At 40.3% G+C, this 12,701-nt stretch overlaps 1 protein-coding gene across 1 annotated transcript in view; it reads right to left on the reverse strand.

Annotated features, from left to right (window-relative positions):
* The window catches only part of FNDC3B (fibronectin type III domain containing 3B), a 159,261-nt gene that overhangs the window by 96,407 nt on the left and 50,153 nt on the right, over positions 1–12,701 (reverse strand). The window contains exon 3 of the mRNA XM_009989966.2: positions 4,427–4,503. Within this exon, the coding sequence (XP_009988268.2) occupies positions 4,427–4,503 (77 nt within the window). The remainder of the gene's footprint in view (positions 1–4,426; positions 4,504–12,701) is intronic.

The following is a 12,701-nucleotide window of genomic DNA, read 5'->3' on the forward strand; positions in this document are numbered from 1 at the left end:
TTTCAGGAGACTCTGGATGGACATTACTCATACACAACAAAAATGCTTCCTTCATCAGTTGCCACATCTTGAGAACACTACTTTAAATGTTATTTGTTATACAGTAAAGATATCACTGTAGCAATGAAAATGCAATCTAACTAGAAATAATTCACATATTCAAAGTACATCACTACTCCATGTTCTCTCATTTTTCTCCACTGAAATTTAATACTACATCCCCAGGAAAAAGACAGGCATGTTCATTTTGCACGTTAACTGCACCTCTACTTTGTGAGTTCCTTTTAAAGAAGTTTAATCACTCTCATTCTGCAACACACATTTACTGAACAATATGGTAATATGGAATTAATTTCCATTTACTTTCAAAAAATTTTTCTTATTTGACTTAAACTTAAGTGTGCTAGATTCAGCAAGGACATCTGGAGCATGGCCTCTGGGTGGACCACGACCAATACTTAGGGAATTTCATAAGCTAATTTGAAACTTCATTCATAAATCAATCTGTACCAGAAAACAGTACAGAATGAGCTCATCCACAAGGAACTTGGATGTCAACATTTTATTTATTCACTTAATTTATTAAGGATGCCAATCCAAGTTCATGCCAGCCCTGGCTAGCCTGCATCACTATCTTTGCCATCCATTACATACACACACACCAGTATTAAATCTGTACCTTGAACCTGGAAAACACACAGATGAACACCTACAATGCTGGCAAGAATGCTGGGATATATTAAATCTAGAGTGATACAGATCTTCAGGACCAATGCTCATGAGCTTAAAAGGATGATCACTTTATGGCTGGCTCCATACGAATACAAGATCTGCACAACCTTCCTTATGTTCAGAGCGCTGGCAAGGATCATCCTGCCAAAAGATGACTTGATCGATCGCAGTCTACAAAACACACTGAGAGGGTCTGTGAGCAGTAAGCCATACAAAAACATAGAGTCTGTGGCTAAAAGCTTATGCTAGCCAAACGTGGTTTTGGAAGAGAACACCTCTCTTAGGGTAGAGGATGTACTCAAGACCAAAATCCTGATTCCTGAAGATGTGATGGATTTTCTAACACTTTAAATGTCATTTAAAGACTTAATTCTTTCTAGAGCTTACGCTCTAGTTCTGTCAAATGCTATGTGCTTGGTGCAGGAATACTGAACTGCAGGACCATGGCTTGAGCTGTATAGTTCAGACTACATGACCCCAACGCTACCTCCTGAAAAAAGGAGTCTTATCAGCGCTAAGCTGATATATTGTGCTCCAGAGCTATGCATATTTTGTGCTCCAACCAGCGAATTAGTTCTTTAGCCTTAAAAATACCTGTGCCAGAGACTACATATTAACAACTCTGTAAATAAAATCAAAAGCGGAGTTTCATGCCGAATTTTCATGTCCAACTACACGAGTAATTCCTCAATCTCCAGTGGAATTGCTCCAGATTTGTTTCAGCAAGAGCAGCCCTCAGCCAATAGCTCTAAGTAAACAAGTTCATGATCATGCTTTTTGATGTTTCCATTCTTCTAGTTCTCCTCATTAGAAGACATCAAATCCTCCTTCCCTCCTCCCAAACATACACCGTGAAAAGCAGAAACAATCACCCATGAGGATGCCCTCAAATTTAATAGCTTAGCATTCAAATTATGATCTCTAATCTTCAGATTATGCTGGCATCAAGGAGCTAGGGTGCTCTGGGAGCCAGGAGAAGGCATCAGGCCACAGACCCTGATGGCAAGAAGCCTCTAGTGACCATCCTAGCAGAGGTTGGCCTCCCAGTCTGCCCCCAGGACACATGCGTCAGGGAACACACTCCATCCGCAGCTCAGAAGTGGAACAGGCACTAACAGCTTGTGCCATGCTCCTGACAAGCCAGAGGAGCTGCTCCTTCAACATTCAACAGTTGAAGCCAAAATTGTTGATGTTGCACGTGTTTAATACAGATTTCTCTACCCTGCCACCTTCCACAACTAACTTTTAGAGTAGCAACATTGTCCACCGAGAGCACAGCAAGGAATTTTTTCCTCTCTTTTTTATTTAACTAAGCCCTAGTCAACAAAGAATTGCGGAGACATGAACTCTGATCTGATAGCTCCTATCTGCCAGAGATGCACAGAGTTTTGTCTGCTGAAAAAGAAATGCAAAACAACTGGCTGTATTGAACCGGCCTTTGAAAGTAAAACCATAGCATAAAAGAGCTGAACTAGTGGTGTGTATTTGTCTTGTATTATTTTCCTGGATTTTTTCCCACCCTGGCTAAGCCTCATCATTGGGAACATCTCCTTAACATCAACAAAACCAGCTTCTAGTCACGACTACTAATATGGGCCTCCAAGTCTCGAAATAGTCTCACTATTTTTGTGCTGCTTCCACAGGAGCTGATGTTGCAGGACACACCACCTCCTGCCAATTTTTTGCTGATCATTTTCACAAATACTGAAGACATAATGAAGCATCATTTTAATCCAGGGTCACAATCACTGGATAACTAATGCAATATTTAAGGCTAATACTCAAAGCTCCAACAGGTTTGGCATAACAAAATGGAAAAAAGATTTCACGCCTTTATTTAGTAGGCACCGTTTCTTCTCCACAGGGGTATCTGCTTTCTGCCTGGCTCTTAGATGTACACTTTGGGGACAAATCAAACTGAAATCAAATATATTTTGTTTCATATCTCAGAATGCATTAATTTGCTTCATGGCCTTTCCCTTGCAATGCTAAATTTAAGTTGTGTTCTCATTGTTTATCATAAAATAGAGATTTTTGACTATGAGGCAACAGACAAACACAAGAGCAAACAAGGCAGGGGCATTTATTACAGTAAGAACTAATTTGATTACTGCACATTTTCAACTACTATTTATTATGAAGCAGTCTGACAGGCAAGAGGCTCACTCACCACAGAGAACAACACACAATCTGCTGCTGAAAAGCATGGAATACTGAGTTTTCCCTTAAACTTACAACATATTTCCAGCTCCATGGAAAAATTTCTTCAGAAGAGGGTTCTTGGTTGGGGTTTTTTTGGTTAAGAAACTACTTAAAGGCTTCTTTAGTGGAATTATTATGGTGCCCCACAAAAAGCATTACAAAGGAACTGGGTTTACACAGAGATGCAACTGTAAGACTTTTATCACTCAGGTTTGGAAAGCGTTCCAATTATACCCAACCATTTCTCTCAGTGCAGGGGCTGGGAGGTACAAACAGTTTAATAAGGCAAAGGTGTAAAAGTTATTTCAAAAGAAAAGTAAATCTTTAAAAATGTCCTCTGCATGATATGGGTCAGTTTATTAAAGGAGCACCAAACAGCACTGCAAATGCTGTCTCAAAGCATACCCCAACCACCCACCTCGGGATGCTTGAGGAGCAGGAGGAAGCTGGACCGCCCTGCTGTCCTGCCCTCTCTCCTAGCCTGGCTAACAACGTCCCCTGTACTTGAAGCATGTTTTCACTCTGTTCAGAAGTTAAAATACCACAGAGCGATTGCAGCATTTTGTGGGATTTAAGTATGACGCCATCCACAATTTTTCAGAATTACACAAGCTCACATGTTTCCTGGGGAGGGGAGAGGATTCCAGGACATCAGCTATTTTCTGCTCAACAAGATGCCAAAATATATGTATCAAAAGTTCTTATGCTATTCATCAAGGACATCTGAAATACTCTGTATACTTTTAAGGAAGCTCTCAGTCCAGTCCAGGTCTCAATGAAAGTGGTGAAGTCATTGGATTTATTGTATTGTTCACAGCTATTCTGCCTTGCATCAATCTTCCTTTTTTTTTTTCTTTTCTTTTTCTCCCCCTTCCTTACTTCAGAATGAGTCTCAGCTTTGCAGAAGATGGAAGAGACACAAACAATCTGGTCACCTGAAGTGGTTATTTACACAGAAGAGCAGTAGCTGTTCAAGTGTTCCAAAACCTAACAGCTTTGTAAAAAGCTTTTTCCATTTTTTCCATAAATAGACAACTAAAACACATTCATTCTTGAAAACAAATCAAAACTCCCAGTTCTTGATATACTGCACGATTTCTCCTGGTAAGATACTGATATCAACAGCATATTTTATAGCTACAGTTGCTCCTTCTCTCACTTCCACCAGTCTCCTTCTGACTGTCACACTAGAACTTAAGGTATCACCTAACAACGTGGACTTCTCTGCCTCTCACAGAGTGAGAGTAGTTGCACATATAGGCTCGATCTGTATGTATAGCTTTTGCTAGTGTTCCAAAAAAAGCGCTGGTACACACAGCAGTGTGTGAAGGTGCACGTGCATGCTCACTTGTGCAAACGTGTGTGTACTGTCAGTTAAGTGAAGGAGTATGAAAATGGGTATTACTATTTTCATTAGTATTTCTAAATTAAACTTCAACCAAGTAGACTTCTCTACATGGATCTATGCTATTGCTTTTTTCAAGAAGCATACCTGTGAGATATAACCGGGAGGCACATGAATAGGGGGAATGGATCCATTGGGTGACATCATGGGAACCTCTGCTGGTCCTAACAGAACGAGAGAAATAAGATATTAGTTTTTTCTGTTAAAAAAATTGCACAATTGCTCAGAAAAGGCTAAAAATAGCTTTATTTTTGAAGCCTGCAATAACAAAATGAGCAGCTCCACTAATTTCTGGTATATGGAAAACGCTTTGTGCCATCATTCTGAGAATAAGATCATTGTTCAATGACTTTACCATGTATTCTGTTGAAATAATATTTTCATCATAAAACAGCTAAAACATAGACTTTATATTACCCACTGATCAACTTATACAGCATTAAGCAGTAACACAATATGTCCTTTAGCAGCCCACAATTCCTATATTGAAATCTGGTTAAGTTATTCTTGTCGAAGACATGGGAGCAGAGAACAAAGTAGAAACTGTGCAGCCTGGAATTAGGCAGCTCCCAAGGAAAGCGTCCAATTGTAGCAAAAAAATCACATGTGAAAAACTATCTATCTATTAAAGAATGCACAAAGACCAAATTCATTATCTCAGCTATTCAGACTAACCTTGGAATGTGGTTATACAAGCAAGAAGCCTACGGTTTCCACTCCGAAATCCAGCCCTGAACATGCAAGTTCCATTTTGAGGCACCGGGTACAAGTATAACAAAGCAAGTGCCATAACTACTCGACTTCTGCGAAAGGAGCCCCACAGCTAAAAGACAGCGTCCAGATGAAACGGAAATAGTTTGCTCAGTCGCTCATTGATTCAGCTATTAAAACGGGGAACCTCACACAGAACAGTCAACAAAATGAAGCCCCCAAACATCAGACAGATGGCTGCAACAAGAGTTTACTACTACGGAAAATTCATTTCATTGCTTCCTTATTACATATGAAAATGTTTACACTAACCTGTTAGTTGGCCCATTTGCCATAGGCTAAGAAAATATTCTCCAGAAGAGCTCACTGAGAGCTCTGCACCTTGCTACTGCAAATTGAATTTCAGCTTTGACTACCAATACAAAAGATAACTTCATAACCTTCACTGATGGAGAAGTCGTCTAACATCTCCAAATCGTATCCCATTCTAGGCAAGGGAGCTAAATACTAAAACATACAAAGAACTTCAGGCACAGATGGGATGTAATGGCTTTTAGGAGTGACTGCTCCTAAAGTTTAGACAAATCAAATGAAATCCCCAACAGCAAAGTGAGCCACAGTCTGTTGTTTGATACCAGCAAAACCAGGCCACATTAAATTATCAAAACCTCATTCCCTATCCATCTCCATTTTTATATTCCTCAAGCTGCTCATCGTACAAGAAGCAGGACTTCTCACTCTCCCAAAATGCAAGTTACACAGAGAAACACACCAGAGCTATTTGTACCTCCTCTGATCTTGGTTCATTTTCTCTATCTGGTTATAGTCTAATCAGCATATATGGGTTTTTACCAGCCATATCTAGATTGGAAATATGGTAATTTATCATCAAGTGTATTAAGCACATAAAACCACCTACATTTTAATTAAAAGAAGTCATTTCAGGGGTGTGATTCTGCTCCTCTTCATTCTTCCCTCTACTTAACTATGCAGGGAACTTTACCTACACTATAGTGCCAATAAGAAAAAGAGTCGTTATTACTTCTTATTCAGCTCATATGGGTTCCCCCCACACCTCCACCTTATTCTATAGCCTTTTCAACAGTTATTTGTCTCCCCAGATAGTCAATAATTTTAGTGTGAATGGAAAAAAAAAATTCTGCATGAGCTGTAAGCAATTACTGGGGGGGAGGGGGGGGCAGGAATGCCATCTAAACGGCTCCGGTTAAACCCATCAAAAATATGAAGTAACAATTGGTTCAGAAGGAACTTTACAGAAATATTATTTGAGTAAATGTGTTTTCCCTATCAAAAAAATATCTGCAAGTATCTTTTGAAGAATATGTTTTTTTACTTCTCTCTGAATTTACTTTGGTTTATATACACTGTCAAGTTTCTCTCCACAGTAAGGCGGACAGTACATCTGCATGTAACGGTCAACACCAGTGAACACACCAATGACACTTTGTTGGGGGATTCAGTCTGCACTGGATTATCAAGTGTTCCTCAGGATGGAACATGCCTGAGATTAGGTAAAATGAGTAATTAACAGTATTACGTGACTCATTCCTTGTCAGTGATTTCTCAAACCTGAAAAATGGCAAGAAAAAAAGTCTTTATAAAATCAAACATCCTGAGTTCACCATTGAAGTAGACAATAGTTTAAGTGTCACACACAAACATTGCTTAATAGAATAAAGCTTTAATGTTTAACCTGTTTCTGCCCCTCACCAAAACGCTGCCTACTTAGTGGTACGGGCTCCAGCCAGTCTTTCTCAAAAACAGGTACTCTGACTTGGAAATAAATTTACAAAATGGAACAGTTCTGGAGTTTCTACATACAGACCAGATAGTCTCCGTATGACAACTGAGAAACACTTTGCTCAGCGTGCCTCGTAACTGTCCTTCTAAACCCTGGGCCAACTGCTCATATGGAGTAGTGATCTACTTGCAGGAAGAAATCAAACTCCCACACCGATACTCTTGACTCTAACACTTCCATTCCAATAAAAAAGAAAAAAAAAAAAAAGTGTTTTATCATCAAAACGTGCACTGTGCAAGATGATTCTTAACCTTGCTTACGACCCACAAACTGTTAAAGTCATTTGGATAACAGGTTTCAGAAGAATGACAGCCCAGTGATTTGCAGCTAGATTTTGTTTCCAGTGCTTTGATTTCGAGGCTGGCCAAATGACTTTAGCATACATTATCTCATCTCTCATCAATGGCATCAAAACAACTTCAGGCAGTAGTGAGTAAAATACAGACCCGTCTCCATAGTGCAACGAGTCCCAGGAATCATTAAAGACTATTTTTGCAGTGAAACCACTCCCCAATTCACACTAAAACAAAACTATTTTTTTTATTTTGGTTTAGGGTTTTTATGGGGTTTGGTTGGTTGGTTGTTTTTTAGTATTTTTGGTTATGTAAATATTTTTTAACTATTAAGTAGTAGACATTTAGAGAAGGATATTCCTCAGTTGCTTGCATCCGTAGGACAGATACAACCAATGGGTCCCTCTAGGGAATTAGAACTTCGCAGTTTTAATTGAAGCTCGTGGTTCAATACAAAATTTAATTTAAATGAGAAAAAGTCAGTCTGTTCTAACACGGATGCTGCACACTGAAATGAGCTGTTTAATTCTTTTCGAATCTGCTAACAAACGGAGGCTGTCTCCTGAGTTCATGACACCGAGCCAGAAGAGCTTTGGCCACCTCTGCTGACCAAAGAAGCCAAATTCCACCCCGAGCTCCAATACTATAAATACAGAGCACCTCCATCAGCTTCTGGAGGACTGCCCCAAAATGCTGGGAATGGCTCCATCCAAAAATGCAGGTGTGAGGAAAAGATTCCCCCTCCTCTAACTGCAAGGAAAAGTGGAGAAGCCACCAGGCTGAAGGTATGAAGCCCATCTAGCCAAGCAGGAGACAGACCACACTCATCCCTAGCTGCAAGAACACCAAGTTTACATATTTCTAACATGTGTTAATAATTAAGGGACAGTAAAAGAGGCAACTCAGTCTCGTATTGTGGCAGAGCTAATTAACAGCTTGACACTCCAGTAAGAGCCTGTCCTCCTCCTCCAAGCCACATGCTCCTTCTTTTGTGCTGCTCTGTCACTCCTCTGATGGCGTGGAAGCTAATTATTTCACCCATTTTAGATGGCCAAAAAGGTTTTGCAAATCTGTTCTCTTTTGAAAAAACGCCTGCACACGTAGTCTAACAAAAATGACAACAATTATTCTGTTCCTTCTTGTATCACGGTTTATGGTGTGAAGCAGCGTGTCCCTTCCATCCCGCGTCCCCTGCCAAGAGGATGCTTCTGTCACCGAGAGACTGTCATCTCTTCTGGCCATTTTTATTCCTTCAGGAATCATGTCACAATCTACTTGAGAAACTTCTGTCCTGAGGTTTCCAAGGCTAATTATAGCCTTGGTTGTAATCCACGACACTTTCAAAATTCTGGTATAAAACCAGTTTTGGAATAAGTATGCTTTTTTTCTGGTTCCTAAGTGACCTTTTAATCATGCATTAAAGATCACTTTAGTTTAATTAGATTTTTTTCCTTAAATTATAGAGGCCAAAATCCGGCATTTCAGTTCCTCCAGCTATAGCAATGCATCTTTCCTATTTTTTTTTCTTGACACATAGCATTATAGGGCAAAAAAGTAATTTTACTACACTATTTTCCTTTCCTTACTGCTTATAGAGCACGGCTTTCCTCTCTCTACTACTAAATTACATCCACTGCACAATATTTCTCACATTCAGCTCCAGTACATGGGCATATGTTTTACTCTATGTTTCTATAAGCTGTTTTGCACAGCTTACTACTAACCCTACCAGGCTTCGTTATGAAGTTCCCATTCTGAGATCAGCTACTGAAAACTCCCTGACATTCAGGAACTTCTCAGCCCTGTTTCTAGCAAACACGTACTGACTTACCATTTCACACAACAATACCTGCATTAGCACAGAAACAAGGTGAAATTCAGTGATTTGAGCACTTTTACCTCAAAATTTAAGAATCCTGTATATTTTAATAACAAGAATCTACTGCACTAGCTAAGTAGAAATCAAAACCCAGCCAGGTAAATGCATATACTTCTGTAAAACTTAACAGTTTTAAGTATTCATGAAAAAACATTATGCCTCCCTATGATTTAGAACAAAACTGGTATCACAACTTCCACTATACTGGACACTTCTCAGGAACTAAATCTAGGGAGCACGAGGTGTGACCAAACAAAAAGGGAAGATAATTTAAGGGCAAATTGGCCTGCTTTGCTAAAACAAATGACCCAGGGCTTGCTGACCTTGGCCGGGACCCAAGGGTTTGCATTTTCACATGGATAAGCAGCTGTTCCGGAAGAATTTCCTCAATGAAATAAGCACAAACAGGCTCCCTGTCGCTGTCAGGCACACGTGTCTTCTCCCTCCACTTGGTTATTCTCAAAGCAGCTTACAAACCAAACAAGGTGATGACAACGAAAACAAAACCAAAAGATATCCTGGATTCTTCCATTCATCTTCCTTCCTTCACAGCAGAAGTACGGGGAGCGTTTTCCGCAGCCCTTCTGCCACAGCCTAAAACTGCTTGTTAGCACAAGCTAACACAAGTGCATCAGATCACTTTATAAAAACCTTTAAAGTAGGATGTAAAGAGCTTTCCCATATAAATATCACCACAATTTTGAGGCGCAATCTCTCCTAGACAAGAGCTTATCCAGACGCTAACTTAACTCTGCTCGCACAGGGTAAAAGGCAGAGGAAGAGTCAACTCCCAGGTGCCTACTGAAGTTACTAGGACACACCATCTTAAATGTGCTGCTGATCAAAATCTCAATACTCTGTCCTTAGTATAAACTTGTAAATTTATAAATAAGTATAAATTTGTAGATTAAAGCAACTCCACGTTAGGGGGAAAAGGAGCAGCTTTTACAATATTAAGTGCTTGAGGAGGTAAAATGACAGCTTTAAAAAAATACCTTTGGAGAGGTCTGAAATGTCAGAAAAATCCCACCTACGCTGCATTCAACCTGCCACAGGTGAGGTCGTGAAAGATGCAAAAATAACATTATCAATACAGTTTATCAAGGCACAGTGTTAACACAAGCAGCCAGCACCTGACCATCCCCATAGCACCAGCTCATGCCTGTAAAAGACAGCATATAAAAAGTTTTACACCGCTTATCCAAATGTATTTGTCATTTTTTTTAAGACAACCTCATCTACACATAAGGATGTGAGTAAAAGGATGCCTAGCACTCATCCGTTCACATTGTCTGGCACCTCAACTGCTTATTTTCTATTCAGATCACAGCTCAGTAGCATGAAGTAATTTCTTCGCCTTATAAGAGCAGTACAAAAACATTACCAAAACCCTCAAGTATAACAGAAATGGCTCCATGGATTTCAAACAACCTTGGATCCGGCATCAAATGACTACTTAAATGCAGATGAAACATTCAAAGAAGTATCAGCCTAAAGTCCCCTGTACCTGCATGGTGTAGCCATCAAACACAAGTTGAGGTAACTGTAAATATGGGGTTTCAAAGTGAAGACTGAAGCACTTCTGATGTAGTTAAAATGTGCTTCTTAAACACCGTTGCAACTTCTTTATGTTTTTTCAATATCCTTTCTAAATCCTTTGACTACATTAGGAGATGTTACAAACTATAATAGCCCTTTACTTGCTCCCCCAGACTATCAAGTTAATTTGTTGTAAATATAATTAAAAATAAAATGTAAAAATAATTAAAGTTACAAAAAAAATACATCGGTCTCTGCGGGTTTCAGTGCATTACCATTATTAATATTAAACAGCAAATCACGTATACTTGAATGACACGTTCCATACTTGGATCTCTCAGCCACGAGCCCTACAACATCCAGCCTAGAGTCTGGGTTTGACTGATGTTTTCAACATGTGCACACAAACTCATTCAATCAAACATCAAACCAAAATACTCAGAAATCTGTGCCAAATGCATCAAGCAGACAGCTCCTGGAGATTTTCTGGCTTATTTACGCGACGGCACCTTTGCTGCTTACACTAGAGACTCTTGAAAAGGGTTTATTTTACCTGTGTTTGCTACTTGACCTGCTGCACACAGCGGGAGGCTCAAGTACGTTCAATTTGCAGTTAAACAGCAGCACTCTAACCTAAGAACCAAGAGATTTCTACTCAGCAGCGCGCGCGCTTTTGCAACGTGTGTCTCCCAGATGTTGTATTCTGGGTTTGGGGCATGTTCTAGAAATAATGCAGTAACCCATAAAACCAGGAAATGAACTGAAGTACATCAGTTGCCCCAAACGTGCCCTGTCCAAAGCCATCACAGTCCCACAAGATGTTACACAGCAGCAGGACTGCATCTGAATTCGAAGAGGAAGCCAGGTTAAATGTTCATTTTTAGACTTATCAATTAATAAATTTTCAAACTTAGAACGTTTGATGTTTCAAACATTAAGTGCGTTAACTTATCCTGAGAGCATAAAGAATTGTCCCACTCCTCACCCGCAACACCTCACCCACAGTCCTGCACCTTGGATTTTGGGTTCATCACACCCGACTAATCCAACAAGCAGAGGAGAGTCCAGACGAGGTCCATCGGCTGCTCTAACAGACCAGCCCATCATCCCTTTGTCCACTGACAGCTTCTCCTCCTGCAGTGGGGCTGGGAGGGGAGCAGGAAGCCTTGGCAGGGGACAAGGACCTGGTCCCACAGCATAGGGCCATCCCACAACAGGGACAGAGCACCACCAACCCCAGTCTGCAGCAGCGATGATTAAGTTGACGCATTACAAGGAACTTTGACCACCTAAAGCTCACTGAAGTATTTAGAAAAGGTTAGACAAGCACACTTGTTCAGCCACGGAGAACAAAGACGGACGAGGTGGATTCTTCAGGTCTCTTGCTGTCCTTCTACATTCCCAGGTGGGTTTTGTTTCTTTTTAAAAACCAGGCCCATATATCACTCTAGAGTTTCAATTTACAGGCAACATTATGGAGTGGAACATTTTGTTGCTGTTGTTGTTCTGAGTAGAAATGGAGTATTTTCCTGCCCTAATCTGAACAAACAAGTTAGATTCTTTTGCTAAAATAAACCTTTTCTGATGGTTGGCTCCTCAGGCGCTACTGCAAAAACACTTGCAAAGAGTATGTTGCAATACCTCAAGCATTGAAAATAAGCACGCTCCCATGGCAATTCACCAGATGGGCTACAGATTGTAAATCATAGATGTCTAGACTAAAACACAAGAGACAAACATCTGTCTAAAATCAGTTGACTTGAATGGCAAATACTTAAATAAATTAAGACTACGTTGGAAACAAAGAGAAAAACCAACTATGTTGAAAACAGCTGAAATTAATCCATTAGCATGCAAGCCACAACACAACAACCTGAAACTGGAAAGACATTCATTTCGTGATGAGTGTTAGCCCAAGATGACACCCTGACACCAGAAGCACAAAAGCGTTTCTATGACCCAGCACCGCGTTACCCCACACGGACTCAGAAATCCATCCCCAGAACATCTGGCTGGAGCAGGGTTGTTATTCTCCTCACTTCACGAGTAAAACTGCGGGACAGAGGAATGAAAAGCCTGATGCAGGGTCACGCAGGAAGCTTGTGGGAACGTAACTGG

Source organism: Tauraco erythrolophus, chromosome 11 (genome assembly GCF_009769465.1).
Source record: "Tauraco erythrolophus isolate bTauEry1 chromosome 11, bTauEry1.pri, whole genome shotgun sequence".
Lineage (NCBI taxonomy): Eukaryota > Metazoa > Chordata > Aves > Musophagiformes > Musophagidae > Tauraco > Tauraco erythrolophus.